At 35.5% G+C, this 19,688-nt stretch overlaps 1 protein-coding gene across 3 annotated transcripts in view; it reads right to left on the bottom strand.

Moving 5' to 3' along the window:
* Window positions 1–793: 793 nt before the first annotated feature.
* sema4ab (sema domain, immunoglobulin domain (Ig), transmembrane domain (TM) and short cytoplasmic domain, (semaphorin) 4Ab) overlaps window positions 794–19,688 on the bottom strand; it is a 42,245-nt gene continuing 23,350 nt past the window's right edge. For 2 of the 3 annotated variants that reach the window (XM_048201099.1, XM_048201100.1), the window contains exons 3-15: window positions 16,700–16,860; window positions 15,656–15,715; window positions 15,434–15,532; window positions 12,896–13,001; window positions 8,930–9,052; window positions 8,664–8,791; window positions 8,313–8,494; window positions 8,068–8,212; window positions 7,265–7,454; window positions 5,606–5,721; window positions 5,143–5,303; window positions 4,885–4,973; window positions 794–3,474 (exon numbers count right to left, since the gene is read on the bottom strand). In XM_048201099.1, the coding sequence (XP_048057056.1) occupies window positions 2,609–3,474; window positions 4,885–4,973; window positions 5,143–5,303; window positions 5,606–5,721; window positions 7,265–7,454; window positions 8,068–8,212; window positions 8,313–8,494; window positions 8,664–8,791; window positions 8,930–9,052; window positions 12,896–13,001; window positions 15,434–15,532; window positions 15,656–15,715; window positions 16,700–16,860 (2,426 nt within the window). In that variant the 3' untranslated portion in view covers window positions 794–2,608. The remainder of the gene's footprint in view (window positions 3,475–4,884; window positions 4,974–5,142; window positions 5,304–5,605; window positions 5,722–7,264; window positions 7,455–8,067; window positions 8,213–8,312; window positions 8,495–8,663; window positions 8,792–8,929; window positions 9,053–12,895; window positions 13,002–15,433; window positions 15,533–15,655; window positions 15,716–16,699; window positions 16,861–19,688) is intronic. The other variant, XM_048201101.1, reaches the window with a different exon arrangement.

Here is a 19,688-nt window from a genome sequence, read left to right as displayed (position 1 = left end):
TGAAGACATGTCATAACAGCAACACTACAAATGCTAATTGATGTATTTCACTTCAAAGATGTACATCATTTATGGAAATACTGAATATATTGGGAGGGGGGATGGGGGCCATCTTTCCCCAAGGGTCTAATTATATAGTTTTACTTAAAAATAAAAACTAACTTTTACTCCACAATTCCCTCATTAATAAGAGACAAAAAAAATGTTGATAATAAAGGCCTTCTGAAGCAAAGCAATGCATTTGTGTAAAAAAAAATCCATATTTAACAAGTTATGAAGTAAAATATCTAACTTTCGACAGACTGCCTTCCATATTCAACGTACGAAGTATAATTCATATATATATATAAAGTATATATTCAAAAAGCTTAAGCTATGACCAAAGCCATTCAACATACGGAAAAAATGTAACTGCGACGCCAGTTTACATTTCTTCGTAACTTATATATATATATATATATATTTACACAAACGCATCACTTCATTTCAGAAAAGCTTGGGCTAATTTTCATTTGAAAGTGAACTAATCCTTTAATCTCAATTGACAGCATTTGTGGCATAATGTTGATTATCATAAAAATATATATTTCTTTAAAAACATCAGTTACAATGCATTTACATTGGAAAATGAAAGGTGCCCTGAAACATCACCAGATGAAGAGCAATTTAAATGGCCTTTGTAGTTGTTACTATTGACTGTGTGAAAGTTCATTTATGGTCTATAGATTTTTACTTTTTGTATTCTGATGCCACCTAGTGGCAATAAAAGCAAGTTTTTTAAGGACAAGAGAGATTTAAATCAATATCTTTTATTTTTTTCAAAACAGCCTGCATTATAGGCTATAAAAAAATAAACAGAATCTTTCAAAAACAGTGGCATGCAGGGAAATGCATCTAGTCCTGTGACAGACTTCACATATTGGGCTTCGATTGGACTCAGATATCCAGCTAAAGACCAACAGAAAATTAAACTGTTCCTTGAACCACTAGAAAGAACATGTCCTCCTTTCTCTGATTATAAAATACAGATTTGGCAATATCACATTTTACAAGTGATTTCCCCAGAATGAAGACTTCAAATCCGTACCGTTCAGTGACAAAATCACAGGCTGGGAAAGAAAACAACAAACAAAAGATTGGTTTAGGTCACTCCCATCTAGAAGTAGCTGCAATCAGGCCCAATATACCGATGTGCAAAGACAAAACACAGCAACTACCATTTTTAAAAAAAATAATAATTAAGACAAGACCAAAATCAGGTCTCTTTGACTGCAATTTGTTCTGTGAAGGATTTGGTTTGGCTCAACTTTGCTCAAAATTTACACAGATTCCAGTTTTGATGCAGTTACTGTGCTTTGCCGTTAGGGTATAGTGAAGTGGTCAATAATGAAGAGGTAACCAGGCTACACAGTTCTATAACAGGTCCAACATACCGAAAAACACTTTTGAGTATTATTTTTCATATTGAGATATTTTTATGTTGAAATATATTGATAGAGATACATCTACCCGTACTTACACATGACTGATCAGCACAAATTTGTAACGCATTACACAAAATACTTAAAAACAAACCACTTGAAAAGCATCTTTGAAAGCTTCATTTTTGCATCTGTGAAAAGTTAAAGGTACAAATCCACCCAAAAATGAAAATTCTGTCAGCATTTTCGCATCCTAATGTTGTTTCAAACCTTTTTGACTTTGTTCTGTGGAGCATTAAAGATATTTTGAAGAATGTTGGTAAACAAACAGCTTCGGTTCCCATTGACCTCCATTATATTTTTTGACCATGCAATGCAAGTAAATGGGAAGCGAAATGGTTTGGTTCTCAACATTCTTCAAAATATCCTCTTTTTTGTTCTACAAAATAAAGAAAGTCATGCAGGTTTGGAATGACATGAGGAAGAGTAAATGACAGAATTTCCATTTTTGGGTATGAAAGAAAAAAGAAAACATACCTCGTCTTGACATTTAAAATTTGTAATTAGACAAGAATAAGGAATAAAGGCAAAGACTAAAGATGTGCGATATAGCGACTCCGAACAAGGTAGACAGAGTACTGGAAACTGAATGGTTTATGTGAAGGGAAAATCTGAAATTTGCAAATGTTGCAGATGATCAATTTAGTTAAGCTGCCTCTCTTTAGGAAATTTTAGTCATTTTAAACTTTAAGTCCATTAAAGATATAAGATTTTGAACTGAGCTGAATTAAATGTTTCTGATATCAATTAAAAAGGTTGAAGAGATCAATGAAAACCTTAAAATGTCCATCTATATATTTCACTTTTGTTTGCCTGAAAGTGATTTAAGAGAGGCATAAAATCTGTTACACTTTAAACTGAAACAAACAATCGTCACATAAATTACAGCTTAAATATCAACAAACTGAAAATGTACAATAGTACCTAGAGTTAAAGATCTTCGAGTCTTACAGCTTCAAAAGGTTTGGTCCAATGTGCCATTTTTACCAGTTTTTATTTATTTATTTTTTTCTCTGACTGCAAAGTGATCCTGCAAGTGGTTCAGCGAAAGGGCTCGATACAGCAGAAGCCCAGTTTGGCTCAGAAAAGAGGTTTACAGTGAGAGGGTACCATCACAGTGTCCGCCCTCAGATGGGTGTGTTGGGTAGGTGACCGTTAGAGCTGTTCAGCATACTGTTGCTCAGTGTGATGGGAGATTTGCCATTATGTGCCTGACCATTGTGGGACTGTCCGTTAGGAGCTTGTCCGTTCCGCTTTTCCAAACATGGCGAATGCCCTCTGAGAGACTCTCTCTCCTGGGGCGTCGCACTTCCTCCCTTTTCGGCGTCCTTGCGAGAAGTAGTTTGTGGGACTGTCTTGCTCTGACAAAGATGCCTGAACCTGTTAAACACGATGGTTAGCAAGGCACTGACGCACAGAGCTAACAGAACGGACACCACCACTAGCTCCTTCAAGTAGGTGGGTTTGTTCACTTGCTGGAGGTTTTCGCCAGGCTCAATCATTGGTGAGTTTTCCTTTTTCGTGCCAGACCAGTGAGTGAAGTTTCTTTTGCGGACCGTGACCGCCAGCGAATCTTTGTGTGTGACAGTAGTAGGATCCACATCTTCTGGTTTAGGCCTCGGCTCCGCCTGCTTGGTTATCATCCACCTAGGAGTGGAAATAGACGTTTTATTTTCCATTTCGGCAGGAGGGGTGCTCTGCGGGCGGCTCGAGGATGCTGGTAGGATGGTGGGGTTGCTCTTTTGTTTAACGTGGTAGACGACCAGTGTTTGGGTATAGCCATTCTCCACAGCCTGACACAGGTAGTGTCCCAGGGTGGACGGGGTCGCCACAAAGCTGAGGCTGCCGTTGTCTGGCTGAATGTAGATTTTGGGCGAGAGCTGGCTGTTAAGACGCTCCCAGTGGCGTTTGGCAAGGAGTGATGCTTTTGGGCACTGCAGGTGCACTACCTCGTTTAGAGACACAGACACCACTTCACCTGGAGGACACACAGCTGAGGAGGTCAGGGGTCAAGGGTCAGTATATGACACCACGACAACACAGGCATGCAGTTAAACCAGTACTATTTATGACACTTTCCATGAGTAAATACTAAACATGGCTTGAAAAGGGTGTTTAACCTTCGAAAATGTGAAAATGTTTTATGTCAATCTTAAGAGGTCAAATTAAATATATAAATATGTATAATATAATGAAATATATTAATTAAATATTTGTATAATATATTCTGATATCGTTTTATATTTAACTTTCAATTTTTGCAACCCTGATAGCTATATGTGGGACATGACTAAATAGTTTAAAATCATAATTTGTGTGATTATTTTCTAGTATTTAAAAAACACAATTACAATATATATATATATATATATATATATATATATATATATATATATATATATATATATATATATATATATAAATATACACATACACACTTATTTTGTCCTGCTGACGATGCTGTGCAAATGATGTTACTTCCTGGGTGTTACAGGTTTATGAAATGTTATTATTATTTTTGTAATTAGAGGAAAAATCAAGAGTGTTGTGTGGAAAATGGCCACAACAGTCAAATAATATAAATAAATAATTAAATAAATAATGATGTGCCGAAATTTTGACACTGTTGTATGATTTTATTGTTAATTGTTGAATGCAATTGTGTGGAAAATGCCATAAATAATACTGAACACACTTAAAGGTCCAAGTAAAAATGAGACAAATAAGAATATTTCAAGTAACTGCAATAAATTAAATTAAGGGGCTGTTTACACAACACTGTTTTCAACTAAAAACGGAAAACTTTTTATGCGTTTTGGCTGTTCATTTACACAACAACGGTGTTTTGGTGGCCTGAAAATGCAAGCTTTTGAAAACAGGTTTCAAAGTGCAAGTTTTTGAAAACAATACTCTGTGTAAACTGCAAAAACACGAATCTGTGAAAACGGTGACGGCATACACACACATATTACGTATTTAGTCTATCCACCTTATTTTTCAATGCAAAGGTAATGTGTTTTTGTGAATGTGTGACACTTCCGATTTATTAGCCGCTATAGGGAAATAGCGAGAAGAATATCGAAGTGCAGTAAACTGTAAAAATAAGGTGGACAGGCATGCATGTTTGCATGCATGTTCTTTACAAAGTGACATCGCCATCTACTGGTCTGGCATGTGTAATACAGCATTTTTAGTAATTTCTGTGGATCTGTGTGAACGGGGGTAGTTTTCATAACGTTGTCATCTGTACAAAGAAAAAACTTTTCTGTTTTTAGTACATTGTTGTCGTGTAAACGTACCCTAAGATTAAATTAATGATACACAATTAAAAAGGATAAAAATTGAGCCTATTTATACACTGATATCTACACGTTATAAAGATGTACACATTAACTGTACTCACTTGAAGGGGTTCGGGACTGGCCAGAGCGTGACCTGGGGGTCACATTTTTACACTGCTCCGATACATTACCCTCATCTACATCCTGGACACTGTGAAAAGCAGTGAAAGGAGAGATTAAAAACAAAGGACAAGGGTATGCTGATGTAACCCAACCAATGTGAATTCTGAAATCTGGAATACAAGCTCAATAAAACAACCGCATATTTGATTAAGGAGTATTTGTTAGGTTTGAATACACTTGGCTGTGATGATACTTACAGTTGACCCTGACTAGTTATGTCTGTGCAGACTTTCATCACAGGGTTCCAGCCACAGAAGGGGTCTCTGGCTAGAATACACTCAGCACAGCTCCAGTAGTAAGAACAGTTGGACACTGGTACTGACACCACTCCTTCTGAAGAGCCTATCAGCACTGCACCCTGGGGGAGAGACAAACAATTACAATTAATCACAATTTTTCTTTCCTTCATAAAATCCATTTTAAATACATTAATACATATTAAATTTAAACTACACCTTTTCAAAATAGACTAGTTGGTGTTAAGGAACCCATGTATACTCATTTAAATGGATAAGAAATGTACAGCTGGCACATCAGTCATTTGATAGACTTGATGCAAAGGGTATGAAATTGTGAGCTTTATTGTGTATTAAATACAGACACACATAGATGGTTGTTCTTTGAGTAAAGCTAGTAAATGACACCTGAAGTATCGGGTACCTTAGAGACTGAAAGCAGGATGTTTTTGACCATCTGAGGTTGATGAAACACTTGGATCTCCTCAATGATGTGAGCTCCGTTCTGTAAGATCACAGCTTTGTGCAGGTAGCCCGACTCTACAGGAAACAGAGTTAAATTGATATCAAGATAATTTAAAAAAAACTTGAGAGGGAAAAACTATTATAAGAAACGATAATGAAGTCACACAAAAAAATAAAATAAAAAATAAAACAATATATGCATTTCTTTGATGTCTGGGAAAATATGTGTTGTTCTACAGTCTAAAGGGGTTTTCGCAGTTATAGGAACTAGCCACCAGTGTGGTTACCTGAGAGCTAATATTGCCCCCTGGGCCATTTCCTGGTTGCATTCGCATCGGCAGAGGGAACTCTGAAGCGGCCGACACTGGTGTCATTTAAGCGCAGCAAATTTTATCAACGTCAACAACTGGTAGGACACCAAATGATTGGAGCCATTTTTGTTGTGTGTCGTGGGTTTCGTGATAATAGAGATGGAAAGTAAATGCATAATTTACATGATTGAAAGAGCAAAAAGTAGGGCTAAAGAGATGAAATCTCCATCACAACTTGCAGTGTGACATATCGTCGACACTGAGAAAAGAACAAACCCGCAGACAACAGGTAAATACTGTTTTCCATGTTCGTGGAATAAACATGTTTACATGGCTTTTTAAAAATGCAGAGTGCCGGTGTTTCATATGCATTTGGCCAATGAACGTACACTTATGTCACTGGTAGTTCCTATAGTGCTGGTTTAGACCCTACACTGAAGTAGGAGCTAATTTAGTTCCCCCAAAAAGAGTTCCTAGAGCTAAAATCGCTCATAGTTCCTGCAGTGCCATCACGCCAAAAATCGGGTACTTCTGCCAATAGTTCTAGGAACTATGAAAAGGTTCATCCAGTGCAGCAAAAGCCCCTTAATATGACAATAAAACAATGCATTGCATTGCACAGTATTGGAATTACTCCTGTTACAACTGTAATTAGTTCTTTTTACTCTCATTAATTCCAGCACATTTTACTGGTCAACAATTATGGTGTTATGGTTATTGTATATATATATTTTAATTCTTTATTCTTTTTTTTCCTGTATGGTATAACATCTCCAATACAGCATTATTTTTGTATTATTTATATATTGTTATAGCATTTATTAATATTTTGAATTAGCTTTTACTTAGTTTTTAGTTTCCATTTTAATTTTACTTTTAAGTTTTAGTAAATTTGTTATGTGCTTCTGTCATTTTTACAACCAAGTTCTTTTCAATATTTATTTTTACTTCAGTTTACTTCAGTAATTAGTAGTTTAGTTGCCAAGGCAACATTTCAAATTCTAATATTTTCATTTGACATCATTTTAACTTTAATTTCAATTACCAAAAACTTTTTACCCCAAACAATTATTTAATAGTTTTATTTAACAATAACAATACTGCTTTAAAATTTTGTGCAGGAAATTTAGTGCAGAACAGAAATAAAAGGTTGCTTCAACTTTTACCTTAATCCTGTTTGAAATACAATGCATCATGATACTTAGAATCATTTAAGCAATCAATAAACCTAGTGACAAAGAAAAACATCTCCACTATCAGTCCAACTGTGATTTTTGATTATGACTGTGATAATGACCAATATTTACCAGTAAGCAGGTAAAGCACAGTGTAATATCTGCCGCGTGCTCCGCGCACTCTCTGAGCAGCGATGTTGCTGTAGCTCTTATCAGACGACACCATGGTCAGGCCCTGATTTACTGGTGGAACACTTTTATCAGCCAGGAAGTTGTCCTTAACAAAGCGCAGAGTGTTGTCCGATGCATTATGGAGGCCACACTGCAGAGATTAACAGCAGAAATTTGAATAGTTTGATTTAAGGGCATAAGAAAACAGAAGAAGAGAATTTGGTTAATAAAATAATAAAATAAAATGAAATAAAATATTTAGTGTAAAAATAAAAATATTTTGGGTTCAAATGTTTTAGCTGCATTTATTTACAGTAAATACAGTAAAAACAGTATAATTGCGAAATATTACAATTTAAAAGAACTGTTTTATACTTGAATATATTATAAAATTTAATTTATGATAACAAATCAGAATTTTTATCAGCCATTACTCATCTTCAGTGTCACATGACCCTTCATAAATCATTCTAATATTTTGATTTAGTGCTCAAAGAACTTTTCTTATTATTATCAATGTTGAAAACAGTTGTGCTGCTTAATATACTTCTGATACATTTTTTTTAGGATTCTTTGATGAACAGAACGTTCAAAAGAACAGCATTTATTTGAAATAGAAAACTTTTGTAATATTATAAATGTTATAAACTGTCATTTTTGATTAAATTAATGCACTCATTACTGACCCTAATCTTCTGAACAGTGTATAATAAAATAAAATAACAAAAAATAAAATAAAATAAAATAAAATAAAAGACACTAACCTCTCCAGGGTTTGCCATTTGCTCTTGTACCCGTGTGCTCCATTTCAAAGTGTCCCGATTCAGAACCTTGTAACGTCCTGTAAACACCTTTTTAATATCTTTGAGGCTGAAAGCACACACAGCTGAGCGACCCAAGTTTACTTGCCTAACAAACAACAAAACAAACATTGAGATAAGCTTTTTAAAGCAAAACAGCAAAATATAAAATATATCCAAACTCAGAATAATAAGTTATGTTTCCTCACCACTGAGAACTGAAAATCCCATAGAATAGAGTTTCGTCCTCAGATGCGCCCTCCAGTGGTGGAAGGCTGACAATGTCCTGTAGGACGTTGTATGGCAGCTCTTGTTTAGCTTGACATAGTAGTTGAGCCTTGGCAAAGGTGGTCCAGCGTTTCTGAAGAGTACGCTGCCCACCCACATCACTCTAAAGAGAGATTAACACCAACTGAGAATGACATTTTTAATAAAACCATTTCAAATTAAACAATTAATCATTCATATGAAATTGATGAATCTGTAAATGTGCTAACTAAAATGCCATGTTAAAAAACAAGCTCACAAATGCAAGAAACACATCAACAAGCAACACTTACTGTACAAACTTGGGCAACACGAGACACCGTAAACTTGTCAATGAAGTCGTACTCTTTTCCAATCTCACTAAAGAAGAAATAAACCTTTTCCTCACTGGGAGCATACATGGAGCGGATGAAAGTAGGATCTGGAATTGTGTGGTGAAAAAGAAAGCAGTATAGTTATACAGCAAAGCAAAACTGTCAGTTTCAGCAAATTCAGAATCATTAAAATCTCTGCCTCTCTCTTTGCTTTTGTGGCAGCATTAAAAACAAAGTTTTCTTACCTTCTAACCAGCCAAGCGTATCATCCAGTTTCAGATCAACATGGCTGCCTTCGCTCAAGTAGCGTGAAATGACAGGTCGAGTTCCCCTGTAGTCTGCCACTGTTCCTGTGTACAGTTCTCCATCTGAAACAAATACACATGGCAGACACATCTTTATCTCACCTAAGCATTCATAATTTCAGTCGTTACCATCAAGCTAATTTGCTTCTCATTTGTGGTTTTAGAAAGTCATATGAACTCCTTTTATGATGCTTTTTGGATATGGGCATTCTTCCATTTTGCTTGTGTGGAAAACGGGGGGTTTTCACAGTGAACATTTTGGCTTCCACAAAGAACCTCTCAGTAAATAATTCTTAAAAGAACATTTATTATTATTATTATGAAGAACATTTTGATAATCAGAGGGACCTTTTTTTCTGCTATAAAGAACCCTTTGTGCAATGATGTTAAAAGGTCTTCATGGAACTATAGATGCCAATAAAGAACCTTTATTTTTAACAGTATATTATAAGCACACAAAAAACAACAGTGTGTGCTAAGTGGGGTTCATGCGTGGATTTAAACAGGCCTGTCCGATTGATGATGAGGTGAATGTGAAGTGAACATTCTCAGGCCTCATGTCTGAAGTCACATGTCAGCCACCCAAAGATAAGTAGATCAGGACCAGGATTTACGAGCAAGAAGATTAACAGTGTCTGTTCACTGAGAGAAATCTGCTTGTCTCTCTCTTTTTCAATCTATTCTTCATTATAGCTAGGCCAATTTCACACCACACACATAAGTAGCATGTAGGAGAAGCCTCAGCAATAACTACAGCACCAAAGGTAACTTTTCACACTGACTGTTTTTGCAACATAATGGAGATGATGCTCTATATGGAAAATAAAGTAATTTCTGGGTTGCTACTTTAAGTATTTCCTTTAATAACATCCATAAATTATTAAATGATATGGGCCATAGACTCGCCATAGACATACACGGAGAAAAGTAGCTCCGGCTACAATGTTCTTCCGCAAGACGCGTGCAATTCTGTTTATTAACCGCTAGAGGGCCAAAAATCTCGGACTGCAGCTTTAATATAAATTATTTGGTGGTCTCTATAAAGGCCGATCAGATGACGCAAAACACGCGAGACAATTTTTCTATGAACAGCTAAAATTGCTTCACTACACTCACTGGTCTGCCAGTTCAACCAGGTGTCTGAAAACATTTGCAACATCTTTGCAGAGAGCGGACACATTGCAATGACAGCCACCCTACGTCAATGACAGCAAGAACCTAGAGCATTTTAGTGCATTTCTTTCCTTCACAGTGGAGCTTTTTCATTCCTCACTAAAAGCCCAAACTTAATATCCAAATCAGCTAGATCAGCGATTGTCATAAAATACAGTCAATTCAATAAAAAAACATTTATTAAAACTGCATTGAGCTGTAAAAGTGATACTGTTCCTCAAGCAGCTTTCTGTGCACGCGCTCTGAGACGGAATGGGACACAGACAAGGAAATTGAACTTTGAGCTTTGAGTTCGTGTCTGAATGATCAAATACACACAGAAATATGTTAAAATGGACGGCTTGGTGAGTATTTGCTTATACACCGTTGGTTATGTCTTAAGTGAACATAATCAGTTAGGAAATAAGTCACGTGTAACAGTATATTGTATCCATGCATTTGGTTTTAAAGTGACAGCAGCCTAATATTCCTGCTGCCGTTGGTGTCATTAATGCTAATCAAACAACAAAAGGTAAAGTGAAAAATCACTCACTGCTCTTTAGTAGATTTAGTAGGATTAATCTATATTTATAGAGTGAAAACAATGCAGTGTTGTTTTACATTACATTTTTACTTTCTGTTGATGAAGACTGTTCTGTTTTTATTTATTTACTGTGATTTATTTCACAGGAATAAGCTCTAAGATGTTCCTAATCACTTCTAATAGAGGGAATGTAATTTGTTGCACATGTTGCTTGACAATCAGTGAGTTGTCAATTCATGACACTTTCTTATCTCTTAATTCTTTTATAATAAAAGCACATTATTGTTAACAATGGTTGGCCTATTATCTGTGATCGCATCGGCCAATACTGCTTCCAGTGATCGGTAATCAGTGATTGGCCCCAAAAATACTAATCGGAGCACCCTTATTAAATGATTATCAGGAGAAGATGTGATTATTACAATTATTTTAACTTTGGTCATCAAGTAATCTAATTTAGGAGGATGACCATATTTAATTGCATCAAAATTAAATAATTTAAAGGTGCTAAAAAGGTTTTGTTGTATACATTTTTGCAATATTACTTGAAACTGTCTTTACTAACTGATAAAAGACTATTTATTAGGTGCACTGAAAGGAATAATATTAATATACATCATCTGTGCACGAGGTAGGGCCTTAAAAACATCAGCCAATCGTTTACGCAATCATCGCGTAAACGATTGGCCCTCTGGCTTGTCAATCACTGCCATGACGTTCCTTGTGAGAGACGAGCGCGGCTGCGCGCTCCAGTAACTTTCCACACTATACAGGCGCCGCATGCAATGTTTTTGTCCGGAGACAGGAGTAACAACTGCAGATTATGAGTTACCTGCGGTGAGTCCGACATAATGAATCCACTAACACGATACAGCGAATGCCGGTGGTAAACACTCGCGTTCCAATACTCGTGAACGAGTTTTGGGAGGCGTTCCCACGAAAGCAGGGGGGGTTGTTCTTACGCATTTGCGCTCATTTCAAAAACTCAATAACAGTCTTTGGTTTCTCAGTCGACGAAAAGATCCTCTTTAGCACCTTTAAACATAATGGAACCCAAACCCAAAAGTGTAGCAACAAACTGCTTAAATCATCTGGTTTCAGTCAGATTTACTGAACACAGGGCTTCACTATAGAGGGTGCTGTCATTTTATGTTCACATATTTTATGCTTATGCAGTGTTGATAGCCAGCTAATCACTATCAAATTCTCTACTAAAATACTTTATCACTTTAACTTTTATTATATATTTTTTATTCACTTTTCTACATTCTTTTTTGCGCTAATTGTTTGTATTAATAAAGTGTCAGACCAAACACAAATCAAGCATGGAGTGCCACAGGGTTCAGCATTTGGCCCTTTACTTTTTACTTTACTTTCCCTTTGGGGAACATTATCAGGAAACAAGACATTAGTTACCACTGTTATGCAAATGAAACTCAACTTTATATTTCCTTCAAACCTAAGCCAAGTTAGCAGAATGTTTTTGTGATATCAAAGACTGGATGATTTCCTTTCTCTCAATTCTGACAAAACAGAGGTATTAGTTACTGGACCAAAAATCTCTGAGCATAGAATATAATGATAATGATAATAGAATATAATGAAGTTTCATACAAGTCTATTGCAAAACAGTCATGAAACTCTAGATGGCATGGGCAAACACATAATTTACTACATGGCACAAGCTGATTGGCTTCTGCTGATTATGCATCCAATAAGCTCGTTTGCGCAACATTAAAGTAGTCTAGTTCGGTGTTCACTTCAAGCTGGTCCTGCTATCAGAGTTCCTCTAAAAACCCTTTACCTCCCCCAGCTCCACCTGCCTAAATCTGCTACAGGATTTATGTATACCAATTCATGCAGCAGCAGTAACATGCTCACAGCTGTATATCTGTGTATCTATTTGCAGAAGCAAGTTCATACTTGCTCTGCAGGAGCAGCAGCATAGCAGATATAGTCCATCAAAACCAAATGCATTAACAGTCATATCCATTAACATGATAAAACTATTCAAGAGTTGTCATGATTGTAATGTGTTTACAGCTATGTGTTTTCACAGTCTCAGCCACGAAATTCAACTTCCAGCTTTGCGTGCAGTGAATGCTGTTATGGACGCTGAAATAAACACACACTACTAAGGTATGCTATGTGAAACAAGCCAGATAACCTATGCCAGCTCATTATGCTCATGGCAGTGGAGGGATTCTTACCCACAGTTATGGCAGTGTTCTTCTGGTACGGGTCGTAAGGGCAGCGACCTCTGCCTTCTTCAGGCTTACCGCTGGGGCCTGTAGTCATGGCCAATGACTTCGAATTCTGTGGTGGTGAGCACATAAAGCATATGAGCATTAATACAATGATAAACTTGAGGAAATTTCAATTAGGATCATTTGTACACCACACTTTTGACTTGCTGATTTTTAGGGCTGGGACGATTCTGATATTTTCCCTCTCAAATAAATTCTGAGCTTAGTTTTACCAGCAGATGGCGCTAGTTTTTAACCTCACATTGAAATGCTCACAAAGAAGAGTGCTGGACTGCGATCGTGCATTCGCTATGTAAGTGGTTAAATGTACTTCCACCTCGGCTCAGAATGCTTTTATGACAGGAGATTAATGTAAACACAGCCCACTACGAACACCCTTGTAATTCGCTTCAACCTTTTCTAACTTTATGAATAATTATTTTAAGTTGAAGGATTAGTCCACTTTCAAATAAAATTTTCCTGAGAATTTACTCAACCCCATGTCATCCAAGATGTTCATGTCTTTCTTTCATCAGTCGAAAAGAAATTAAGGTTTTTGATGAAAACATTCCAGGATTATTCTCCTTATAGTGGACTTCAATGGTCTCCAGACGGTTGAAGGTCAAAATTACAGTTTCAGTGCAGCTTTAAAGGCTTTAAACGATACCAGACGAGGATCAGTCCTTTTCGAAAAAAATACAACTGTATATGCTTTATAAACACAAATGATCGCCTGGTATTAGGGCTGCAACGATTAATCGCGATTAATCGTTTGCAAAATAAAAGTCTGTGTTTACGTTATATATATATGTGTGTGTTCTGTGTATAATAATTATGTATATATAAATACACACACATACAGGTATAAAGTTTAGAAATATATGCATGTATTATGTATTATATATATATATATATATATATATATATATATATTTTTTTTTTTATATTACATATAAACAAATATTTTATATATAAATATAACATTTTTCTTAAATATAAACATGAATGTGTGTGTACTTATATATACATAATTATTATACACAGAACACACACATATATATTACATAAACACAGACTTTTATTTTGCAAACGATTAATCGCGGTTAATTGCTGCAGCCCTACCTCGTATGTGCTTCCGCTTTCCGTATTCTTCATAACGCTTACGCTGTATTTCCTACACCTTCCCTATTCTACTTACGGAACGAACGCGCCGCCAGTTTAGTTTTTTCCGTAAGTACAATAAGGAAGGCGTAGGACATACAGCGTAAGCTTTTTGAAGAATACAGAAAGCGGAAGCACGTACAAGGCGATCATTTGTGTTTATAAAGCATATACACAGTTGTGTTTTTTTTTTTAAATGACTGATCGTTTCGCTATATAAGACCCTTATTCCTCGTCTGGTATCGTTTAAAGCCCTTTGAAGCTGCACTGAAACTGTAATTTTGACCTTCAACTTGTCTGGAGGCCATTGAAGTCCACTATAAGGAGAATAATCCTGGAATGTTTTCATCAAAAACCTTAATTTATTTTCGACTGAAGAAATAAAGACATGAACATCTTGGAAGACATGGGGGTGAGTAAATTGTCAGGAAAATTTTATTTGAAAGTGAACTAATCCTTTAAGTGGTGTGTATAAAGGAACTGGAAGCAGGCAGAGTACGGGTGTTTCTAAAGCACGTAGTGCCATCTGCTGTTAAAAACTAAGCTCAGAAACGATTCCAGAGAGAATCGTAAATATATCGTGATACATCGAAAAATATCAGAATTCTTTGTATCACGGATCAAGAATCAATGCACTGTCCCAGACCTACTGAATTTGATATGAAAAAGACATTGACAACAGTAATAAAATCCTTGATAGGGTGTGTGGTGCTTTCATTCAGCAGGTTTGCTTTTTGGCATGCACATCTCCCCTGATACACGCACACACAGAGAGATGTGTGAAAGCAGAGCTAGGAAGCAGCACTGAGACCGCTGTGTTCGCATGACAGGATCGAAGAATGCTCAATGGTATGTGAAGGACAGTCACGCAAGTTTCCATCTTAACGGTTTATAAGCCCCGAACATGTTGTAAACTAATAAAATCTGTAACTATAAAGCTAGGAGTAATTTAACACACAGCAGGGTTATGCAATATTCTAATATGTCATTTGACTGATGCTGAGGCTAAGGCTATAGACTGATGCTTAACACACAATAGAGGTCAGTGCAGAAGAGACTCTGATATGACTCATATGAAAGGAAACTACATAATCATTGGCCTTCTGACAGTAAAGCCACCTTTCCCACATGTACATAAAATTGTTGCATTTTGGCCCTCGCACAGATCTTTCAAAAGGGTTGTGAAGTTACCATGGTAAAAATGTTTTTTTAGGGCTAATAAATGTAAATAATTATAAAATAATTGTTTCATACATAATCATTTATAGCCACCCATTATTCTTACAAGAATTAAACAGAGGACAAAAAGAACTGTGAAAAGATGGATGCGCTCTGACTTACGATGTAGATGCAGCGGGGACTGAAGGCATATGTTCCACAGGCATACATATGGGTGGAGTTCAATTCTTGCAAAACCCTTACAAAGTTATGACAATCCATCTGAGGGTGAATGAGGGAGTTAGGTTAAAGGCCAGCTTATGAAGACAGATATCTGCCCAGTTTAACATAAGGGTCAAAAAGGTCAGATTGTTTAGCACTTAAAGTGGTTGTTTTTTTCCCTACCTTCATTTTGCCTTTCATGGAACAGTCGGCAAGGTCTTTTTCTGAGGGAGACCAGTCCAGCTGAAATTTGAGAGTAAAAACAGGGTCAGATTCATCACAAGCATATACCACAGCACAAAGAAAGCTGAAAATTGTTTATTTTACATTTAATTAAACTGTGAAACTTACTAAACAAGAAAGCAAACAACAACCCAACACATGAAAAATTATTTACTTCCTAAAATAGTTTAATACATTTAAATGAAATAGATTTAAAATTATAAATAAAATTAGCTTTGAAGCAAAATGATCATTTTTGACCATTATTTCTCGTCTGGGATCATGTAGAACAATTTGAAGCTGCAGTGAAACTAATTTTGACCTTCAACTGTTTGGTGCCCATTGAAGTCCACTATATGGAAAAAAAAATCCTGGAATGTTTTCATCAAAAACTTTAATTTCTTTTCGACTGAAGAAAGAAAGACATGGACATCTTGGATGGCATGGGGGTGAGTAAATTATCAGGAAAAGTTTATTTAAAAGTGGACTAATCCTTTAAACATTATGCATTTATGCTTACACATAAATGTTAGATAATTTATTTAATAAACCATTTTTTTTTTTTTTTTCTGTGAGGAAAAAAGCTAATACGTATTGACAAAATTATTTTGAGATCAGCTCATTGTATTCAAGTAATAAGATATGAGAGGTCCTGCTAAATTTTGAATATAGTCACAGGTAAAGCGCCTTATTGTTTTTATAAAATGTTTAAAATATTATATAAAATAAAAATACTAAGGACACACATTTTCATTGAATCACTGAAGCCCCTAACATATCAAAAGGTTGCTATGCAACATAAATAATCATCTGCTATGGAAGCTGTTCCTTAGTCTTGAAATATAAGGGAGATGGAATGCTGTATATTGTTCAATCAGCATCCAGGGACGATTTATAATTGCTTTTTCCCCAATGTTTCCATTATTCTAATTTATTGTGCTGACAAAGTGAATTTCTAGGTTATATCCTTCAGCTAGTCACGTACTAAATCAAAATCACACTGACCTTCTCCTTCATAGCCATAGTGTCAGTCTGACTGACATCAATTGAGAGAATGGCATCACGTGCTCCGACGAATAATGTGCCCTCATCATTGCTAAGCAACAGTGTGGTGGTGTTATAAACATCAGGGTTTGTGAAGACAGTGAGGGAACGACCTGGACTACCTGTGACACAGCAGAAAAGAAAAACAGCAATGAAAAAGCAGAAACATAAATGGAAAAATAATTCATCACAAATTACAGTCTTACTGTAGAGTTCCCAATAATTATCCCTATTTTTATTTCGATTGATGGGTGAATGAAAGGGTTGTATTTCCCAGAATCACAAAAGAAAAATATAAGAAATATATATTTACCCATTAGCATAAAGAAAAAGTATTTTTAGGATAATTACACTAGACATTTTAAGATTGACATTAATTCCATATTCCATTAATGACAGATGGGGTGGGGTGTGCATGTGATAAAAATAATCTGACAGGAAAAAAGTAAAATAAATAAAATAAAAATTGTATAAATAAAAAAAATAATTTATCCTAATTGTAATAATTTATTCCTAAATGTTCTGGAATAAAATCACTGACACCAGGGGGCAGCCAAGCCTCCACAAAAATATTAAGAAAATCTAAAAGTGCTTATTAATTGTGGCTGAAGAAAAAACAAACCATAAACAACAACAGCAGTAGTTCTCATGACAATGACGTAAATGACACTGTTTTGGTGAGAATTTGACCCTTCAGCTGTTTTTGATGGAGAGATTATTAGTTTATTGCACACATGAAATGGCTTGATGTATCAAGTGGGGATGTGATACATGCAAAGGTTTACATTTTAGAGGTTTGAGCAGAAACAGTAATAGTGATTGCCTACTTAGAAGATGTGAAAGAAAAAAATTTAAGAAATCTTGATTATGGTTTTGTTTCTGAAACACCTAAGCAATGAATAGCCATGTCTGACACTAAAAAGAAAATCTTTAAATCTCATGTTAAAATTCAACACATTGAGGAAGCATTTCAGAGGCATGAAATTAAACTACCCAGAGGAAAGACACTGTAATTTCCAAGAAGCAGGTTTTTGAAGCATGTGAAGACAACAGCAACTTCCTGTGCTTTTTTTATGCAGAATAGACTGCCTGCCACATGTTTGCTTGACTTTTATTAGACTTACACTGTTGCAGCGGTTTTTGTTTCACCAGATGGATGGTTCACCTCAAGCTTGATGTATGTGTGAATCTGTGAGTAAATTTAAATGTGGTTGATGTCATTTTCCCAGAGCAAAAGCCTGCTATAGAAGCTGATAACTGGTTTCTGTACCATGAACCTCCCTCAAAAACCACACTATATCTCTGCTCAATCAGGTTCAGTTTAGACTGTTGAGATGGCGGCATTAATATGTCTGCAGACATCCACCTATCATTCAGTCTCATGTGACTATGATCTCTTAAACAGTCATACAAACACTGTATTATAAAGATGGTAGGTAAACCACAATGCACGCCTTTGTAAACAGAACAATGAGAATGAAGACCAAAAATGAAAGCTGTGTGAATTATTGATTGTGTTTTAGTTTGGATGCCAGAACAATCAAACACAATAATGTGTGCCAGGGTGATCTACATGCCATGATCTACATTCAGAAACAAGCATGCACGCATGCAATCAAGCAGTAATTTTGTGCATGGGTTGAGCACGTTAACTTCTGTATGTTGTACAGTTCTGTATGTTGTGCATGTACAGTTTGTACGGGAATACAGCATGTACACTACCGTTTAAAAGTTTGGAGTTGGTAAGAACTGTTCATGTTTCTTATGCTCACCAAGGCTGCATTTATTTAATTAAAAATAAAGTAAAAACAGTAATATTGTGAAATGTAATGTATTCCTGTGATGGCATTACTGTCATTACTCCAGTCCTCAATGTCACATGATCCTTCAGAAATCATTCTAATATGCTTATTTGGTGTTTCAAAACATTTCTTATTATTATCATTGTTGAAAACAGATATGCTACCTAATATTTTAAGAATCAGGATTCTTCATTTATAATTTGAACATTATAAATGTCAGTTTTGATCTATTTAAGGCATCCCTGCAGAAAAATTTTAATTTCTTTAAAAAAAATTTTTTTTTTAAAAATTAAAAAACAGAGAACCTGACATACTGTATTCATATGAAGTGTCATGCAAAATTTAAAACTGTGCACAGCTTAATTATTAAAATATTGCTTGTGTAACTTGTTTTTTATGCAAAACAGCAACAGCGGCTCTTAATTTGGTTTCATTTTAACTGATCGCATGAAACTTTGTTAATATTTAAATCAAGAGAAACTGTTATGATGATGATGAGAGCCAAAATATGTACTCCAAATGGCTTGTGAAGAATATACAGGTCTCAGAATAAACAACTGTGTTATGTAATTCTCAAGAAAAGAAACTGTAAGTGGTTTGTTAAACAATGAATACCATATCTAAAAATGATCTCTCAAAAGCCTGTCTTATTCTGAGAGCACGTCTATGGGTAAAGTCTTGTCTACATCTACAAAAACAGACACATGAAACGATAGCGACTGTTTCTCTGTTTGCATCCGGCACCATGTCCACTCTGACAGGAAACTTGATTGGGTCAAATTTGAACACGGCAATACCTGAACTGAGAACATCAAACCAAAGACTTGAAAAAAAAAAAAAAAACTACTTTGGAAAGTGTTTTTATTCTAATCCATTAACAGATAACAGGATAATAATAATGTAAGAATAATAAAAACTACACCATTCTTGAAATATTTACCCACTTTCCATCATTATTTTTTAATATTATATTCCTTAAAGGTAACTTGAGAACTTTATAGCTAGAGTTAAACAAAGTATGACAAAAAAAAGTATTAACTTTCACCTGAAAGTTATCAGAGTATGCTCCGGATTGGTTCATTCTTATACTACTTAATTCTTAGTTCAACAAAGTTCAGCACTCTCTAAGAGCAAAAAAAATATTATAG

This window comes from Megalobrama amblycephala, linkage group LG9 (assembly GCF_018812025.1).
Source record: "Megalobrama amblycephala isolate DHTTF-2021 linkage group LG9, ASM1881202v1, whole genome shotgun sequence".
Classification (NCBI taxonomy): domain Eukaryota; kingdom Metazoa; phylum Chordata; class Actinopteri; order Cypriniformes; family Xenocyprididae; genus Megalobrama; species Megalobrama amblycephala.
Note: the sequence above shows the minus strand (reverse complement) of the source record. Positions and strands in the feature narration are given on the sequence as shown.